We start from the raw sequence: 20,872 nt of genomic DNA, 5'->3' as shown, positions 1-20,872 counted from the left end.
GAGCAGCGCCCGCGCATGTGATTTCCCCCCCCCCCACCATCACCCCTTCCAGCCGACCCCGGGGGACTTTAGCAGCAGCAGCAGGAGCCTCCAGCTCCCCTGCAGGGACTTGCCTCCTGGAGAAAGTTTGCTTTTATTTTATCCGCCCCCCCCCCGCTTTTCTTGACCCCTCCCAGGGCAGCGGGCTCCTGCCCCTGCCAACGCCGCAGCTGGCTCGCGCCGGGGGCTTCGGGGCGGGCTGGCGAGCCGCGCGTGTCCCACCGCGGGGCTGGGCAGCGGGGGCTGCTCCGCGCGCAGCCGGCGGCTCCCGGCCCTGAGTCCCCGCGGGCTGTGTGAGCGGGGCAGCGGCGGGGCGCGTTTGCTGCCTGTGGGGGCGGGAAGCCGCCCACCCCCACCGCGGGCGCACACCGGTTGCACCTGAGCTGCCCCGTCCTCCCCCCCCCCCCGCATTACCACCGCAGCCCTTCCTCGGGGTCTGCCTGCGCGGCCGGGGGAGGGGGCAGAGAGTGACCATGCGAGAGAGAGGGAAGGTTTAACCCCCTCGCCTCCCCCCCCCACACACTCATGAATTAACTCCCGAGGGGGGGAGCAGCAGAGCCCGGGGACAGAAGGAGCCGGGCATCCCTCGTCTGCCTCAGAGGCGAGCCAGCAGCAGCCGCAGCAGCACCCGGCTGGGAGCGATGCCTCTGAGGCTCGCCTGGCTTTGGTGGGGGGGCCTGCTGTGCAGCTGCTGCTGCTCCCCGCCGCCGCCCGCGCTGCCCCTGCTGCCCGCCGCGGGGGCGCTGCTGGCGGACGGCAGCAGGGAGCAGCCGCAGCCTCCAGCCTCCCCCTCGCCGGGATTCCTCTACCGGCGCCTCAAGTCGCACGAGAAGCGGGAGATGCAGAAGGAGATCCTGTCCGTGCTGGGGCTTCCGCACCGGCCCCGGCCGCTGCACGGGCTGCAGCCGCGGCCGCCTCCTCCCCAGCAGCAGCTGCTGCCCCCGCCGGGCAGGCTCAACTCGGCTCCTCTCTTCATGCTGGATCTGTACAATGCCCTGTCCAGCGAGGAGGAGCAGGGGCCGGGGGCAGAGCGCCGCCGCCTGCAGCCCCACACCGCTCACACCCTGCAGCGCAAGACCCTCATCCCCCAGCCGGGACCCAGCGGCGGCTCCCCCTCGGCCAGCTCGCAGGACAGCGCCTTCCTCAACGATGCGGACATGGTCATGAGCTTTGTGAACCTGGGTGAGTGTCAGGCGGCCGCCTGGGGTAAGGGGCGGGCCAAGGGGGAGACGTGATCTGGGCGGTGGAAGCAGGTGGCATCGGAAAGTGGGCACCGCGCGAGAGCTGGGGGGGGGGGGCAGAGCCAGCCGTCAGCCGCATTTGGAGGCTCTTGGGTGTGAATCCGGGATCAGAACATCGGTGTGTCTCGGCGGTGGGCTGCGCTTCTCTCCGGGGTGGCGGAGATCTTACCGGAGCTGACCCAACTTCTCCCTAGCAATCGCTAGACGGCCCCGCTGCTTAGACACGGTACTGGCCCTTTACTGCATCCCAGGGCAAGGTGCTACCTGAACCTCTTACAAGCACCCGCTCAGCGCTCCCTGGAATCTGCTCCATGGTGGGCTCTCCCTCTTTTGCCCCTGCAGGAGAGCACTCACCTAGCACTTTGCATCTTCAAATGCTAATTAGTTAAGGGCAGCAAAACATTCAGTGACTGTGAGTTGGTAGGGAGAGGCGCTTTTTCATTTGTTTGTTTGTTTGTTTGTTTGACAGTTTTTGCCTGGAGCAGGGGAGTCAGGCTTGGCTGTCTGTTGTACATGTGAATGTGCACACATACGCTGCCCCATTTATTTATTTATTTTGCAGTGAGGTCCTGGATGGATGAATGTGTTGATTCTTGAGAAACCAATGTTTGTTCCCAAGTTACTGTTTAGTTACAGCCGCCTACATGAATATGTTGTCAGGGATCAAAGCAAAAAAACAAACACAACCCCTTCCCCCCAATTGCCCATCATTTGCTATATTGAATGTGCACTGTGTTACTAACATAGGATTGTAGCAGATAAAGGTGGAAAGTTTCTAACAGATCATTGAATCCATCTCACTTCAAGTGCACAGTATATCCCCAGAGAAATGAGGTATTATTAAAGTGATGCTGCACTTGATATAATCCAGAAGGCCAAATCATAATTATTTTCAATTCAATAAGATTAAACAGGCCTTTGCTATTTCACTTAATTTTGAAGATGATTTTCAAATTACATTTGGATAATCTGATACATGCACCAACTTGATGATTAACTTTTTCCGCTCAGAGACTTGTTTGCTGTTAGTTGGTTGTTTTCAATAAGTGCAAAATAATGTGAGGTGGAAGGACATAAGATACCCTTAAAGTTTTGGACAATTTAAATCACAGTTTAGGACAGCTGTTCCAGTAGTAGAATAGCAAGAGTCATTCTGCAGGTTAGGATTGCACTGGCAGAGCTGTGGTGCACATCTGTATAACGCTTGCCCATCCTCTGAAAGTTTTTGGCCAGTGATACAACAGTGACAGACTAGAGTTGTATGGATACAACACCATCTTTTCTAATAAAAACAAACAGAATTGAGTAGTATCCTGTAGTCTTAGGCCTCAAATAACTAAATATCGCTTATTATCATTTCACATCTATATTATGATAGTGTCCAAAGGCCCTAATCTGGATTGAAACCACTTTGTTTTAGGTGCTGAACAAAGACATAGTTAGATCTGACTGTATGAAATATATGGTAGTCAATTGCACCCAAATTGTGGCAGGAACCAGCAGTATTGCACAGGCAGTGCATGCATAGTCCTGCAGCAGGAGCAAAGAATGCCTTGACTTGCTCAGCAGCAATCCCTCTGTTTGGTTATAAAATGCTGTGGTCCGGCTATGAAGAGTACCAGTCCTCTGCCAGAAGAATGCTGACTGACACTTGGGAACACAATAGGAAGATATATATAATGGGGTGATGCTAAAATACACTTTGTTAGACATCAACCTTATTTTTAAACAGATCTCATTTTCATAATGTTATTAATGTGCCATGCACGAAAGAGAGAATTTCAATGGAAAAACAGAAAACACTTGTTAATAAGTTTTATACAGTGGAATGCAACTGTAAGGAACTGATATAGTGAAACTCCATTTAATGTGAAGAAGAATGAAACACCAATATTATTCCAATACGATAATGTGCAAAGTGATTTCCATTTTAATGAAGTTCTGTAAAGTTTAGACTTCACAGTAAGATGGTTCAAAGTCATCTTAAAATAGATGTTTTGATAAATGTTGGTCCTAGAATTAAGTAGCAGAACTATGACTCTTATCCAGGAAGAGATTGCTTCAGAGATTGTGTTGTTGAGCATTCCACAAGTTTCCTAATCTATAGCAATGATATGTTAACTAAAATTTAAAAACGTAGCTGTCAAACTATTACCACAGAAAGGTACATGTGTTTTTTGAATCAAGGCCTGGATGATGCACGCTTATAGAAACTCTTGGGCCAAAGTTAGATGGAAAAATCAATGGGCTTAAGACCGTGGAGTTTCTGCCCCCTTATGTGATTGCTTGTCAGAGTTTGGCCACCAAAGGAGCAGACAGTGGGCATGGCCTTAAACTCTGGATGCTCTGAAATTGGTGGGGAAATTCTATGGAACCTTGGGCAAATATGCAGTGGCTCAGAGCTTCCCCACCACTCTCTGCCTGCCCAGTTTGCTTTGGCAACACTGTCAGCTGCCAGGGCATTCCCAACTATTGCTGGCTCTTTTCCTTGCCACTAGGGTTCTCTAGGGCATATAGCAGGAATGTGTGTAAATTAATGAGCACAGGGTTATTTTACTCTAGGAATTCCAGGAGAAGGATGCTGTGGAGAGTAGCGCTTTTCTAGTTCCATCTACTTTCCAACCAGTGGGGCTTCTCCCAAACCCACAGAAGCCTGACTGCATGTAGTTCAGGCAAGTGAGCTTTGCAGAATAGAGGGGAGGATGCCACATTGCTGCCACCACCTTATTTTTATACATTTTGGCTTACGGGTTTGGTCCTGCAAGGGGCTCACCAATTCCCAGAAGCGTTGAGCACCTGCAACACTTATTGACTTCAATGGGCACTTTGGGCAAGTTGTTTAGCACTTTGCTGGATAAAGCCTTTGAGGAAAATTATTGGAGAGATTGATACTCCCCTCTGTACAGTAAAAGCACTGTTTTCTGTTGTGAGCCAAAGCATTCATTAGGTTCAAATCAGTTCAAATAATTTGGATCCAGACACTTACATAATGACCAGGGGAAATTATTCATGTAATATATTGAAATAACAGTTAAAATGCTAGCTATGAGTATCAGGAAGTATGAATCAACATTAGAAATTTCTCACCAACATCCAAGTTGCTAGTCATAAAAGATAATGACACTTATAATCGTTGTCTGTTATTAAACTGTTCATAGATCAACAGACTGAGATTGAGCAATTGGTGTTGCATTTATTGCCTCTTGGGATGTCTTGGTCTCTTGCAAATGTACTAATGTCTACTCTTTTCAACTGAATGATAATTTATAATGCAAAATAACAGGAAGCTTACTGATATAGCATAAGATAGAGACAAGTTCTGATGGGAGAAAGACCAGCCTGAATTGCTGCTTATGAAAATGGGTATTGGTATGGTATATCCTAGGAAAAAGCAGCAAAAATGTACAGGATTTCAGTGTTTTTCAATGCTCCTATGAGGTATATACCAAAAAACTGCCAAAACTCATAGTTGAATTCTCTTCACCTGCAATCACCACCAAAATGATTCCTGGTACTTGCATGTGATCAGGACTCCAATGAGTGGATGCTAACTAAATAGAAAGGCTACTTTTCATAGAATCATAGAATCATAGAATAACAGAGTTGGAAGGGACCTCTGGAGGCCATCTAGTCCAACCCCCTGCTCAGAGTATGACCAATCCCAACTAAATCATACCAGCCAGGGCTTTGTCAAGCCTGACCTTAAAAACTTTTAAGGAAGGGGATTCTACCACCTCCCTAGGTAACGCATTCCAGTGTTTCACCACCCTCCTAGTGAAAAAGTTTTTCCTAATATCCAACCTAAACCTCCCCCACTGCAACTTGAGACCATTACTCCTTGTCCTGTCATCTGCTATCACTGAGAATAGTCTAGATCCATCCTCTTTGGATGCACCTTTCAGGTAGTTAAAAGCGGCTATCAAATCCCCCCTCATTCTTCTCTTCCGTAGACTAAAGAATCCCAGTTCCCTCAGCCTCTCCTCATAAGTCATATGTTCCAGTCCCCTAATCATTTTTGTTGCCCTTTGCTGGACTCTCTCCAATTTCTCCACATCCTTCTTGTAGTGTGGGGCCCAAAACTGGACACAGTACTCCAGATGAGGCCTCACCAATGTCGAATAGAGGGGAACGATCACGTCCCTTGATCTGCTGGCAATGCCCCTACTTATACACCCCAAAATGCCATTGGCCTTCTTGGCAACAAGGGCACACTGTTGACTCATATCCAGCTTCTCGTCTACTGGCACCCCTAGGTCCTTCTCTGCAGAACTGCTGCCTAGCCATTCGGTTCCTAGTCTGTAGCGGTGCATTGGATTCTTCTGTCCTAAGTTCAGGACTCTGCACTTGTCCTTGTTGAACCTCATCAGATTTCTTTTGGCCCAATCCTCCAATTTGTCTAGGTCCCTCTGTATCCTATCCCTACCCTCCAGCATATCTACCACTCCTCCCAGTTTAGTGTCATCCGCAAACTTGCTGAGGGTGCAATCAACACCATCCTCCAGATCATTAATGAAGATATTGAACAAAACCGGCCCCAGGACTGACCCTTGGGGCACTCCGCTAGATACCGGCTGCCAACTAGACATGGAGCCATTGATCACTACCCATTGAGCCCGACAATCTAGCCAACTTTCTACCATCTTGTAGTGCATCCATCCAGCCCATACTTCTTTAACTTGCTGACAAGAATACTGTGGGAGACCGTGTCAAAAGCTTTGCTAAAGTCGAGGAATAACACGTCCACTGCTGTCCCTTCATCCACAGAACCAGTTATCTCATCATAGAAGGCAATTAGATTAGTCAGGCATGACTTTCCCTTGGTGAATCCATGCTGACTGTTCCTGATCACTTTCCTCTCATGCAAGTGCTTCAGGATTGATTCCTTGAGGACATGCTCCATGATTTTTCCAGGGACTGAGGTGAGGCTGACCGTCCTGTAGTTCCCAGGATCCTCCTTCTTCCCTTTTTTAAAGATGGGCACTACATTAGCCTTTTTCCAATCTTCCGGGACTTCCCTCGATCGCCATGAGTTTTCAAAGATAATGGCCAATGGCTCTGCAATCACATCCGCCAATTCCTTTAGCACTCTCGGATGCAATGCATCCGGCCCCATGGACTTGTGCATGTCCAGTTTTTCTAAATAGTCCCGAACCACTTCTTCCTTCACAGAGGGCTGGCCACCTCCTCCCCATGCTGTGCTGCCCAGTGCAGTAGTCTGGGAGCTGACCTTGTTCGTGAAGACAGAGGCAAAAAAAAGCATTGAGTACATTAGCTTTTTCCACATCCTCTGTCACTAGGTTGCCTCCCTCATTTGGTAAGGGGCCCACACTTTCCTTGGCTTTCTTCTTATTGCCAACATACCTGAAGAAACCCTTCTTGTTACTCTTAACATCCCTCGCTAGCTGCAACTCCAGGTGTGATTTAGCCTTCCTGATTCCATTGCTACATGCCCGAGCAATATTTATATACTCATCCCTGGTCATTTGTCCAATCTTCCACTTCTTGTAAGCCTCTTTTTTGTGTTTAAGATCAGCAAGGATTTCACTGTTAAGCCAAGCTGGTCGCTTGCCATATTTACTATTCTTTCTACACATTGGGATGGTTTGTCCCTGTAACCTCAATAAGGATTCTTTAAAATACAGCCAGCTCTCCTGGACTCCTTTCTCCCTCATGTTATTCTCCCAGGGGATCTTGCCCATCAGTTCCCTGAGGGAGTCAAAGTCTGCTTTTCTGAAGTCCAGGGTTTTCTGAACAGCATTGTCAGTGTTTTTTAAAGGTGTTGTCTTTTGACTACTGGTAAAGTAGTGACTACAAAAGAAATTGGAGTGTTCTTTAGAGTCATTTTAATAGAATCAGAAATATAAATTCTTCTGTGAGTGTGGATCCTATTGTAGGTGCTCACATGTCTCATGCATGCAAGATTAATTTTTTTTTAATAACAGTGTCCATCAGGAAATGCCTGCGCCCTGTTCCTTCTTCTCATGCTCCTGTGTGAGGGCACAGAAGGTGGAGCAGCCACAGCCCTCCCTCAGATCCCTCTTACTGTCTGTGGCAGTGAGATAGAACCTGGACAGTGTCAGACATGTTACTTTTCTTTGAGCTTCAAACACCTCTACTAGACGAGTCCTGTGAAAAAAATTCTTCTTCACGCTCTTTATTACATTTTATACATGTGGACATTCCAAAATGAAAGGGGAGGAGGCAAGGTTCAGGAGCACAATGAGGAGGGGCACTGAATCTTCACATTTGTTGGCTGCTCTGGTCAAGCCCATTTCCTGGCCAGCTTTGATGTCTTTTTGGACTGTCTTGGACCCTTATGGCTGCTATGCCATGAAGGAGATTGTGGATGTCTTGTGCTGAAGCCACCTGGCTCTACGTGACTTTCTGCCGCTGGGGAACTGCACCAGGGTTTATGTTGGTGTAAGTCCTTGTTGAATCTAGTCCAGCACCATCAAAACAACAATATTCCTGCATTTAGTTTAAAATGTGAACATTGTACATTGTGTTTTTAACTTAAATAAGGAAAGAGAGATGCCCAGACTACCCATGTAATTGAGAGGGGTAGTTAGTGCTACGGAATCTTACATCTTTACTAATTTGAACAATTTAAGAAGTTAGAGCAAAGTATTCATTCCTTAAGAGAAAGAAGAAAGCCCCATTGATTATCTCTGCTGTTTCCCAAACAGTAGACCTCTTTAAGTATGATTAATCTACTACCAATAAGCACCTCTATTTGATTATTTATAACAATGAATTTTTATTGTTCTACCATCACACAACAAATTTTATGTAACTGGAAACTGTCTAACTCCAGGCAAATTGTCGACACTTGTGTAACCTTGTTGTTAAGAGCTGATGTAAAGAGCTGCACAAAAGTAGTCCATTTGCAATACCCAACATCAAGTTTTATTGGTTCCAGAAAACCCAGGAACTTTGCTACATATTCTTGAGCACTATCTAATTAAACCTTATCTATGGACTATTTACATATCTATTAACATAGAGCAGAGCACTCTTCTAATGAGAATAGCCTCAAATAACGAAATTAGTGCAAACCCCAGCTTGCTCTTGTCTATATGTAGGGATCAGCAGTGATGTAGCTACGCCAATAGTTGGCCACTGAGTACTGAACTGCAATTGTTCCCAATTTAGATTTCCTTCCAACTCCTTTTGCTTTTGCCATTATTAGGTGGCATGATTTGGGCTGATGCCATTATGGAGATGATTCTTAAATTAGTCATTTTTTACAATATGTTGGAATAATAACCTTCTTGTCAAGTTGCCTATCTGAAATTTACTCTTGGGTGGCTGGATGCAAGATTTGTTATGATGTGTCTTTTATAGGCCCAAATTTCTAGCTTTCGTGGCTTGTAGTTTGATAGGAGAGGTCTCTTGTTTGCTGTTTCCATTGAGAATCTTGGGATTGCTTGGTGGACTCAAGTGCAAGTTTTCAAGGAACTGTTACTTAAATAAGTGGCCTGATTTTTTCAGAAGTGTGGTCAAATTGAGTAAACGTGACAGAATCAAGCCCTAAGGTGGCAGTATCAGCCATCAGGAGCTGTTTCTTAACTCTACTCATTTATTAAAAATGGGCTTGATAGTTGCAGTGCTATTGTTCATGGCTTTTGTGCTCTTAATATTTGTGACAATCAGAGTCCAGATGCCTAAAGGAGAGAACAAGGGATCTGAACCCCGAAGAATAAGCAATTGAATCAGCTGGCTGTATACAATGTTATTGTGTATAAATATATGTTAAGTAAGGTCTTTTATGGAAGTGGGTAATACTCTGAACTTGATGGTCATTAGGAGATGTGTACAGGCTGTGGTTATGCATGTGTATATATGTATAGAAAATTGTTATTGTAACCAGGGTGCAGCTACAGCATCACCTCACAGCAATGTGGGGAAGCAATCAGGCAAGGAGGAGCACCTCCCAGTCTAGTTGTTTACATAAAACTAACTCCACGCATGTAGCATTGTACAACCGAGGGAAAGTCAGTGGTAGACCATTAAAATTAATAGAAAGACATTGAACCTGAAAAGAAAAACTCAGTCCTGGAAAACTAAGGGAGGAGGGAGTTTTCCTCCTCTGTGTAACCATGAATTACCATGTCTGAGAGAAAGGAAAAAAACAAATTCCCTCCCCCTGTGACCTGCAAACCCTGTTAAAAGGGAAGAGGTTTGAAGTGAAGGCTAACCAGAAACTGAGGGCCAGCATCAAAGCGGGGTGTGGTCCCTGAAACACTGGATATCCTCTAGGACAGAAGCCATGCTAGAAAACTGTTCAGAGGCAGTAGGTAACTTGTATTAGAGCAGGGAATTTAGCTAACATAGAAGTGTAAAGCCTGAAGTTTTGTCTTTATGGTCTTCTATGTAACTTGTATGCATTTTTTCCTTATTATTTCACCTTTGAATCTGTGAGATTTATCTATTAAATAAACTTTTAATTTATTTTTACCTGAAGCAAGTCCCTGTTGTGCAACCTGAGTGCAGTGTGCAGCCCTGAGTGGATTGATGACTTGGGGGCAGGATTCACTCCTTCAGAGATGAATGATGAATCAGAAGAGAGAAGTCTGAGTGTCCGGTAGTTAAGAACTTGGGGGATGCATTTGGGGAGACATGAGACCAGAAGGGGTCATTGAGGTCATCCTGCAAAGAGTAAGTAGGTGGATGGAAGCCAAGATGAGACCTTCATGCTTGAAGGCTGGCTACTGGTGTCAAAGTTCTGAGCTATAGCAGCAGAGCATTAAGGCACCCAAAGGAAAAGGCAGGCAATAACAGAACTCTTTACGGGGCTGGGTGATCCCCAAAATGTCACAGTATTCACTCATATTGTAGACCAAATTTGCTGCTGACCTAAGTCATGTTATTCTGCAAACACTTCTAAAATGATCTACAAATTCTGGTTTGCCAATTCATGGGTCCATGTCTCCTGATTTGTCTGAACTGTCCATTTTTGACCTCCACGAAATCATTAAGGACCATTCTACTTGCTTGAGGCTTGTAGTGTTCAAGAACAGATTTTGATGTTTTGGTGGCCAGGCATTTTGTTTGGATTAAGCCCCTTTTTATTTGGGAGTATGTATAGGATCTAAGGCTGGGGCAGAGAGGTGCATGGTTATTTATTTATTTTTGGAGAGAGAATGTAAATATTTCCCCTTTAAATTGCAGTTTGTGTTATATGGGGACATCTTGTTGCTTAACAGAGCTGTGATCTGTGCATTCAGCATTGCTTCCTTTGGTGACATAAATAAATGTTGGGGTGACATTTTCAGAAGTGTGTAAGTAACTTAGAAGTTGAAGTCCATTTCAAAAATGACTTGGACATATGTGGTCTGAACCAAAACCCATTGCACTCAATAGGAAAATTCCCATTGACTTCAATGAGCTTTGGATCAGAGCCTGAGGAGCCTGAATCATTCAAACACAATGAGAGACTTAGGGTCCTAAGTGTCTGAAACGGCACTTGTGGAAACTTTACCCTTTATCTGCCATCTCTGTAGTGATAGGAAACAGGAGCAAATAGAACAGTTCTGACAGTGAGTAGAATTCTGTTCCCACAGAATTATTAACCCAGTTCCAGTTGCAGGGCCAAATGCTACCTTCAGTTTCCTTTGCTCAACTCCAGTGAAGATAGTTAGCTACCCCTCTGCAACCTTATTGAGTTCAGTTTCACTGGGGACAGAAATGGTGGGATGACTAAGTAACCAAGTAAGTAACTGGCAGCCATGGCTGGCAGCCATGGTGTTTTAATCCAATGTTGTCTGTACCTACTGTGAGCACAGTTAATCAACTCAGTGGTTTCCTGGAGCCCTTCCTATACTAGCATACTCACTGTGGCTAACAATGATAGAATTGAATTAGTGCTAGCAACAGTGGGATTTTTTTTTTTTTTTTGGCAAAAAAGTCTAGTGTAGACATAGCCTAAGTCAGGGGTAGGCAACCTATGGCACTCGATTTCAGTGGCACTCACACTGGCCACCGGTCCGGGGAGCTCTGCATTTTAATTTAATTTTAAATGAAGCTTCTTAAACATTTTAAAAACCTTATTTACTTTACATACAACAATAGTTAATTATATATTATAGACTTATAGAAAGAGACCTTCTAAAAACGTTAAAATGTATTACTGGCACGCGAAACCTTAAATTAGAGTGAATAAATGAAGACTTGGCACACCACTTCTGAAAGGTTGCTGACCTCCGGCCTAAGTGTTCTGCAAATTGAAACAGTAGCTGTGTTTTTAAGAGTTCTGCACATGACTGTCTTGATCCAATGTAGTGTTAATCTCAAGAATACATTTCCCTATGAACTTCCCCTTAAAAACTTCCAGTGGTATCACCTGATGTTCTGCACTAATGCCCAGTCTAACCAGAGTTCAGAACAGTTGGCTCCATATAAACTCAGAATATTGGTCGATCAAATATTTGTGTATAAATAGAATCATTTTGAAAATGCCTACTTAGAATACAGAAGCACAGTGTTTGCAATCTGTGCAGTGTATAAATGTACTGTACAGCTTGAGTGGCTTTGCAAATTAATCAAGACAGTTTGAACACTTGTGCTGCAGGAATCAAGATTTGCCAGTTTTAAAGAAGAAAGTGTTTTAAACAGTACTGCAAGGATGTATCATTTCATCTTTTTTCTAATGTTTCTTTTACAATAAGAAGACAAGAATGTATCAGTTATTTGTAGCCTCTGTGTAAACATAAGATATATTTAATCAAGGTAAAATCTTGCTTTATGAGTCACAATTTCTTTGTCATAAAGTACATTAAAAATTTATACAACATAAGTGTTCATATTAGTAGTATATTGCTTTATGCAGGTGCAGATGCATACTTATCTTGTCAGTTTCTTTGCATTACACTTGCCTGGCTTATACTATAAAGGTGTTAGACACTCTGTTTACATATGTGCTAAAGGGTGACATAATGTCTATTGAAGCAAAGTCACTGAGCTCCCAACTAGGCTACAAGGAGCACTTAAAAATGAAAACAGATCAAAGCTCCGAGAAAGGTTGCGATATTCACAGCCATGAGCAAAGAGGTGTTGGAGAAAAGGGGCTCTAGTTTGTCTGAAACAGAGGTGCATAATTGCATGACTGTATCTCGAGAATCCCTTGAGTTTCCAGACTGTTTGAGATATGAATCTGTGAGAATAAATTTTTTAGCAGCAAATCCAAAAAGCCTGCTGAAAATTGTCCAAATAGATTAAGAAAAAGGTTAAATTGTAGCAAGCTCATACAAGATGAGAAATACTAGTCTGCCTGTCTTTTTATAGACTACAGTATAGAAGTTGTTTAGAATTGGACACTCATTGTAGTGTGACTAATATTTTTCAGACATAGTGAAATGTCTGCAATATAGACCTGTGCCTTGGAATGAAGTAACAGTTGCTTTTTTAGTGCCATTTAAATGTGGTTTTGATCAGCAGAATTTCTCTTCTTGAGAAAGGTGGATTTGGATGTTACCAAATGAATATGCACAAATTAAAAGGGGTAGGGGAGTTGAAAAGGTAATTTTTTTGATATCACTTCACTGTAGATTTTTTTTCAGCACTGTTTCTTCCCTCCTACTGATTCCCATTATGCTGTTTCAATCCCACTTAATCTTGACAAAGTGTGTGTGTGTATTTAAATAATGAAAGAGAGAGAGAGACAAACAGTTACCAATGCAGCGTTACTATGCACATTTTATTTATACAGATTTTCATTATTGCACAACATTGACTGAAACGTCTCATCTAGCTTTGTGAACAAGGGGCTCCTCCAGAATGGACAACTTCTCCCTCAAGGCCTTGCATTATGGTGACCTGTCTTGAATGAGGAAGGCTAAATGAGACTCCCTTTGAAACCCATAAATATAACATCTAGCACAGCCACTAGGTTGCTGCGGAGCAATTCCAGGCTTTCCCTTTCCCAGGGAAATATCATGCTGTCACAGTAATGCTCCCAGTCCAGCATGGACGGTGGAGGAGAAGGGATCAAACCTGTGTCTTTTGCATGGCAGCAAAGAATACTAAAGCATAGCGCTACCAGGCCAACTTTTATTTATTATTAATTATTATTATTTTACATCAATAATGGCTTTGGAAAAATAGAATTCCCAATCCAAGTTGCATATTTGAACTACAAAAGGGATGTGTATCTCTCTGTGTGCTTGGTTTTCTTTATAAGCATCTTCTTCACAATGAAGTTGGAACTGACCTAGTAAAGCTTCTGATCATCAAGAGTGCTGTCATTCTCACATTACATATTTAGCAGATTTGATTTTAATACAAAATACCACAAACACAGTTTTAAAATTTGGACATTTTAATCAGTAGTTATGTATAGAAAAATGATATCTGAATGCCTAAGCATAGACTTGATTCCCAGACATAGAATATGAGTGCCTAATTTGGACAATGAAATTTGAAAATTGAAGTCTCAGTTGCAAAAAGGCAATTTTTCGTCTCCCACAAACCCTCTACCCCTTCCATCCTCATGGCCATTCTTTTGAATGCAAAGTTACAGACCTTCTTAGTTAATTATTGTAACATCAGAAGTCTTTGACATGAAAGGGACCAAGCAGTGGCTATACAAGATAATGATTTGTTTATAACAATAATTTAAACAGTATATGAAAAGGATAAACATGCGTGTCCTGCCAACATTTGCTTTATGTTCTCTGTAAGCTTCAGTGATTGAGTCTCTTGGCTTCCCCTTTCAAATGTTTCTCCCTTTAAAAATAAAACAAATTGCAGAGGAGAAAAATCTTTCATATTTAAGGAGATTTCTATTTAATATGCTATAGGGGATAGCCAGAAACAAAATATACATGCATGTAGTACGATAAAGGATAGTTCACATTTAGAGATGTCTATATTTCGTTTCTGGTGTGTAGTGGTTTTTATGCTTATGGTTTTTAGTGACTGTAACAGCAATCCAATCCAAAATGTTCCACCCTGCAGTGTATGGAAAGTTTATTACTTACTAGAAAGTCTAAGGATCTTACTTTCTTTCATCCAAGGTTCTCAAAACACTTCAGAAACATTTAATTAAGCCTCAACTTGCTCTGAGGAAGGTAAATATCTATTATACTCCTTTTCCAAATGGCTAATATGAGGCATGGCATTTGTGACTTCTCCACGGTCACCCATGAAAATTGGTAGCAGAGCAGTGGAGAGAACCCAGAAGTCCTGACTTCCAGTCCTTGCTCTAACCACTGATCCACACTCCCCATTATTGTATTGGCAAGTATGCAAAAGACTTGTAAACAATGGCAAGCCAGTGGAACTGTAAAATCTACCTTCAATTCCTAATGTCACTTATTGGAAGGTCTTAAAAAACCCAAGAATTCTCATTAGACTCATTCTTACATCCTTTTCCTCCTGCGCATAGGGGATACACCAATTTCCACCTTTTATTTTAGTCTTGTGCTGGTCTCTTAAGGATTCTGAGTGTCCTGTTGATGGATTAAGTCTTTCTCTGTTGTTCTGCATAATGTTTCTCTACATCATCCTCTTTTTCTCTTCCAGGTGGTGTCCATATTATCACCTGATGTGCAAGTTGTGCTGGTGGTGCCTTTAAAGCATGTCCTAAATATATCTGTTGTTATCTTACATGTTTGATTCTTTAGGTTGATTTGCTTTCCTTAGAATTTCTGATGTTGCAAGAAACTCTTTCCAATGACTTTGAAGATCTTTTGGAGGCATTTACTTTGGAATGAGTTCATTTTCTTCTTTTCAGTTTCCATTGTAGATTTCAATGACTTTTTGTATCAGTGCCAATCACGCTACTTTTCTAAATCTTTTCAAGTTCATGAAAATTGTTTGCTGCTTTTGATATTTGTTGCTTGACATCAAGCATGGAGTATTACCATCATTGCACATCTCACTCCCTAGATCTGTAAAATGCCTACTAGTTCTAATGTTCCTCCATCTACTCTGATGGTTGGTTTTGGGAGAGTGATAGGCATATATGTTGTCTTCTCCTTGCTGATGAACAAATTGCCTTGTTTTGCTATGACCTTGTCTATACTACACAGTTTTGTCAACTGATATAATTACATTGCTTGTGCATGTTCACACAATGCTCCTTTTGTCGGCGGAGCATATCCACAGTAGGTGCCACAAGTACTCCTCAGATTACTTTTGGCATTCATGGAGCAGCTGAACACGGTGAACTGTCGGTTTTGGGCTCAGGAAACAAGCACTGAGTGGTGGGATCACATCATTATGCAGGTCTGGGATGATGAGCAGTGGCTGCAGAACTTTCTGTGAGGAAAGCCACCTTCTAGGCACTGTGCTTGGAGCTCACCCCAGCACTGTGGTGCAGGGACACCAAAATGAGAGCTGCCCTCTCGGAAGAGAAGCACATGGTAATTGCTGTGTGGAAGCTGGTAACCCCAGACTGCTACCATTTGGTCACGAATAAGTTTGGAATCGGGAAGTACACTGAAGGGGCTGTGTTAACGCAAGTGTGCAGGGCCATTAATCGCCTCCTGCTACGAAGGACTGTGACTCTTGGCAATGTGCGTGAAATAGTGGATGGCTTTGTGGCAATGAGATTCCCTAACTGCAGTAGGGTGATAGGTGGCACACAGCCCAATTTTGGCCCTGGACCATCTTGTGATGGAGTACATCAATAGGAAGGGGTACTTCTCTATGGTACTGCAGGTGCTTGTGGATTACTGTGGGTGTTTCTCTGACATCAGCACGGGCTGGTCTGGGAAGGTGCATGATGCATGCATCTTCAGGAACCCTGGCCTGTACAGAAAGCTGCAAGCAGGGACTTTCTTTCCAGGGCAGAAGATTCCAGTGGGGGATGTTGAAATGCCCATAGTCATCCTGGGAGACCTGGCATACCCCTTACTCCCATGGCTCATGAAGCCTTACACAGGAAACCTGGACAGCAGGAAGGAGTGTTTCAACAATAGGCTGAGCAGGTGCAGAATGACAGTTGAATGTGCCTTAGGCAGATTAAAAGCACACTGTTACTGCCTGTATGGCAGGTTAGATCTAAAAGAGGAAAATATTACTATGGTCATAGCAGCCTCCTGTGTGCTCCATAATATTTGTGAGGCTAAGGGTGAAAAGTTTCCCTGGGTTGTAGCGCAGAGGCGGATTGCCTGGCTGCTGAATTTGAGCAGCCAGATACCAGGGCGCTGAGAGCTGCACACTAGGGGGATATTCGAATCAGGGAGGCTTTGAGGCACCATTTTGACAATGAGCACCAGCAATGTGTCTTTCTATACAGCATTTTGCCATGCTTTGTTAACTTGCTGCCTTGCTTGAAAATTGTGATGATTCCTGACTGTGATTTGTAGTCAGCAAATTATCAAATCGCTACAGCAGCAACAACCAATCTCTATTTGTCTCCTACAGAGTTTGTTTTTATTAAATATCAATTTACAACACACACAAAAGGCTTGGTGGGAAAGAAGATAAGAGTGCAGGGCAGTGTAGACTCTCATAGCTGTGGTTAAGTCTAGCTGTAATTTTGGAAGTTGTCGAAGGGGTGGAGTGAATGGGGTACCGAGACGTTCCATGAAGTTACAAGTAATGCGTGAGAGGAGTTTGGGGAGGGCATGGAAAGCAGTTCTGTATTGACTGCAGGAGTAGGAGGGCAGGTGAGCATGCATGTGTTCTGGCTGGAGCGTGATTAGGAACTTCAACATCTCTGTTACCTCCTCCATCACTTTTATCATCCACTTCTGTTCCTTTACAATGTGCTCCTCACTCTCCTTTCTGTCCTGCCTTTCTATTTGAAATTTTTCCTTCAGGGTCTCTCTCCATTCCCTGTGTTCTCTTTTTTTGGCCTTTGAGGATTGGAGTACGTCTTGGAACTTGTCCGCCTCGCTCCTCCTTGGTCACTTCCTTATCTGGCAGAGGTGCTCCGCTGTTGTATAGGGGCTTCCCCTGAAGGGCACATCTGTCGAAGCATAAGAAACAATGCACAGAAGAATGATTGTTAGTTCACGCACAACATTGAATCATTATAGTAAAATGCACCTCTTTTTTACATAACAATCACTTTCTTGCTGTCCCTTGGCAAGCACACATGTTGGCGAACACCCTAAACATGGTGAGTTGGGCCCATGGCTGTGTGTGTGAGTGTTGGGCGCTAAAGATGGGGCAAACAGTCTAAGTGGTTTTTCAAGGGGATCACTGCAGGAAACTAGGGACATTTTTGTAAATTCTGCCACCATTTTTCACAGGTGAAGGTCATTGAAGCCGATATCTTTCTCCTGAGGGTAAGCAAGGATGCAAGGGTGCATCTCCTGCACGTGTGCAGCTTTGGACCCATTCCCTATGCTGCTTTCCTGTGTGCTACCTTGGTCCCTGCACAAGTGATTACCAATTAGCACGTAAAAGTTTCCTACAATGGAGGAAGGAACAAAGCAGCTCTGCCAAGGAACCTTCGGTAGAGGATTGGCAAGTACCTCCAGGAAAGTTTCCTAGAGATCTCTCTGGAGGATTCCTGTGAAAACTCAGTGTGCATTAACACACTGTTCCACCGCACTGCTTAGCTGCACAAGGGAATGTGGAGCACACTTAAGCACAGCTAGTCTTGTACATTTCTGTCCCTTCACCCACTTCTAGACTATTCAGAGGAAAGGGCAGCTCTACCTCAAATGACCAAGCAGCATCTACTCAAAAGATCACTTACCATAGCTTTCCTCTCCTGGATCATGCGCACTGTGAAGCTCAAAAGCTTTTACCTTCCACCAACAGAATTTGGTCCAATAAAATATATTAATTCACCTACCTTGTCTCTCTCCTATGCTGGGACCAAAATGGTTACAACAACACTGCAATAAGCAGGACAATATCACCATCAAAAACAAGGTCATTCAGTTGTGCTTTATCATTAGTCCATAAAATTCCTTGGTTACCTTCTGTGGTTACTTTCCTCATGACATAGTCAGTGACCAGTGCAAACAATAGTGGGGAGATAATACACACCTTACTCCAGTTGCACTGCAAACCATTTATCAGCACTATTGCAAGTGGTGTACAGTCTATTCACCTGCTATATGAAAACTATGACTACTTCTTAGACATGACTGATAGGAGTAGAGGCTGTCTTACAAATTGCTTTTGCACTCAGATCTGATCCTGAGTGGGCCTCTGGGCACTATCGTAATATCAAAGTCCATTCATATTTGATTACTGCAATTTGCCAAAAGTGCCAATTTTCTAAGTGATAAAATAGAGAGTTGCAAGGAAGCTGCCCCATATTACCAGGGGAATAGCTGCTTAATATAATACGGCTCTGATCTTGGTCGGGGGTGGGGAGGATGTCTCTAGTTGTTACTATAATGCAAAGAATAGCAAAGACTTTGTAATCAGGGAAGCTTAGAGGAGTAAATAATACATTTTTTACTGTGCTCTTCATATGCAAAACATCCCAAACTGAATTACAGAGTGAAACAAAATGTTGGCCAAATGTAATATGGGTCATGGGTAACTTTTGAAGGAAGAAGTAGATATTAACCATTCACATAGCTGTCCCTTGGGTAGGACGAATTGGGGCAACTGCTCTGGGCCTCACACAATGGGGGCGCCCTGTGGGCTGGTGCAATTGACTGCACGGTCGGTCCTAAAAGAGACAAATCTGTCACCTCTGCCCCAGGCCCTGCACCTCTGTAGGGACAGCCTGACCATTCATGCTGATAGGTGCCAGATCAGTGATGAACTTCAATACTCACTGGGAGCCACTGTCTGAAAACATGCAGGTTAGCCACAAAACCAGAAATAAGTATATGCTACAGAAGCAGCATCAGTGTGCTCTAATGTTTTGTCCCCTGTATATCCTATGGGAGTAATCTGTACAGGGTCTACAAGTGCATTTGCTTGGTCACAGGGCATATGCATGTAAAAGTGAAGCCTTGCCTGCTAGAACCCATCCTGGAATGGAAGAAGTAAGATTCAGGGTGGACATCTTCTTCCCTATGGGTTTCTTGGTGGATACCAATGTGTGGAGACTTGAAATTTGGCCTTATCTAGTCTCTGTTTCTGATGCCAAACTACTTGAACTGTAGTTTCCAGCCAGTTCTGTTTTTACATACTCCTTAAAATGCAACTTTCTTACAAAAGAGTATCTTGGTTTCTAAGAAGAGCTGAATTTAGAACTAGAAGAGGTAATTGATTGAACAAACAATTTAAACTTGAAAGGTATTGGATAAACTCTTACTGAGTGAGGAGTTATACATACAGCCCAATTGAAGGTCTTGTTAAATTGAAGGTCTTGTTAATTTTGAAGACAATGAAAGAGGCACACTGAGACAAAGTAATGTTCATGCTGAAAGAAGATTAAAAATTGAAGTATAGTAATAAGTTTTGTGTTGACTGTTACTTTTTATAGGAAAGTTTATTGCAAATAACATATAGCACAATGACTGGAGCCCAAAATAATAATTCCTTTATATTGCAGGAACTATTCGAATTGGGGCCATCTGATACTTTCACTATTGTCTGGCTCGGTAAAAACAATTTTATGGGGTCCCCAAAAAACCATGTTGTTGCTCCTGGCAGCAATCTGTAGAGTTGGCAGCTTTGATTCCCTAAAACCTGAAAAGATAATTCATTAATTCTTAGCGCTTTCCAGGATAAACCCTTCAAAACTCATCTGAAAAAAAAATTAATCCCTGCTGTCACTCAAAACATTACATTTGTCTTCAGAGACAAATTATAAAGGTACATAAGAACAGCCGTACTGGGTGAGACCAAAGGTCCATCTAGCCCAGTATCTTGTCTTCCAACAGTGGCCAATGCCAGGTGCCCCAGAGGGAATGAACAGAACAGGTAATCATCAAGTAATCCATCTCCTGTCACCCATTCCCAGCTTCTAACAAACAGAGGCTAGGGACGCTATCCCTGCCCATCCTGGATAATAGCCATTGATGGACCTATCCTCCATGAACTTATCTAGTTCTTTTTTGAAACCTGTTATAGTCTTGGCCTTCACAACATCCTCTGGCAAGGAGTTCCACAGGTTGACCGTGCGTTGTGTGAAAAAAAAACTTTCTTTTGTTTGTTTTAAATCTGTTGCCTATCAATTTCATTTGGTGACCCCTAGTTCTTGTGTTATCAGAAGGAGTAAATAACACTTATTTACTTTCTCCACACCAGTCATGATTTTATAGACCTCTATCATATCACCCCCTCATATCACACCCCTTGTCTCTTTTCCAAGCTGAAAAGTCCCACTCTTATTAATTTCTCCTCAACTGGCAGCCGTTCCATACCCCTGAACATATTTGTTGTCCTTTTCTGAACCTTTTCCAATTCCAATATATCTTTTTTTTGAGATGAGGCAACCATGTCTGCATACAGTATTCAAGATGTGTGTATACTATGGATTTATATAGAGGCAATATGATATTTTCTGTCTTATTATCTAACCCTTTCTTAATGATTCCCAACATTCTGTTCACTTTTTTGACTGCCGCTGCACATTGAGTGGATGTTTTCAGAGAACTATCCACAATGACTCCAACAGCTCTCTCTTGAGTAGTAACAGCTAATTTAGACCCCATCATTTTATATGTATAGTTGGGATTATGTTTTCCAATGTGCATTACTTTGCATTTATCAACAGTGAA

The 20,872-nt window shown here is 43.2% G+C and overlaps 1 protein-coding gene across 2 annotated transcripts in view; it reads left to right on the top strand.

Annotated features, from left to right (window-relative positions):
* Window positions 1–20,872, top strand: part of BMP6 (bone morphogenetic protein 6) — a 174,721-nt gene continuing 153,849 nt past the window's right edge. The window contains exon 1 of one of the 2 annotated variants that reach the window (XM_084619683.1): window positions 1–1,221. In XM_084619683.1, coding sequence (XP_084475809.1) covers window positions 681–1,221 — 541 coding nt within the window. In that variant the 5' untranslated portion in view covers window positions 1–680. The remainder of the gene's footprint in view (window positions 1,222–20,872) is intronic. The other variant, XM_084619682.1, reaches the window with a different exon arrangement.

The sequence above is a fragment of the Lepidochelys olivacea genome (assembly GCF_965140295.1).
Source record: "Lepidochelys olivacea isolate rLepOli2 genome assembly, chromosome: 2".
In the NCBI taxonomy this organism is placed as follows: Eukaryota; Metazoa; Chordata; order Testudines; family Cheloniidae; genus Lepidochelys; species Lepidochelys olivacea.
The sequence above is the reverse complement of the archived record's forward strand: the minus strand, read 5'-3'. Positions and strand labels throughout refer to the sequence as shown.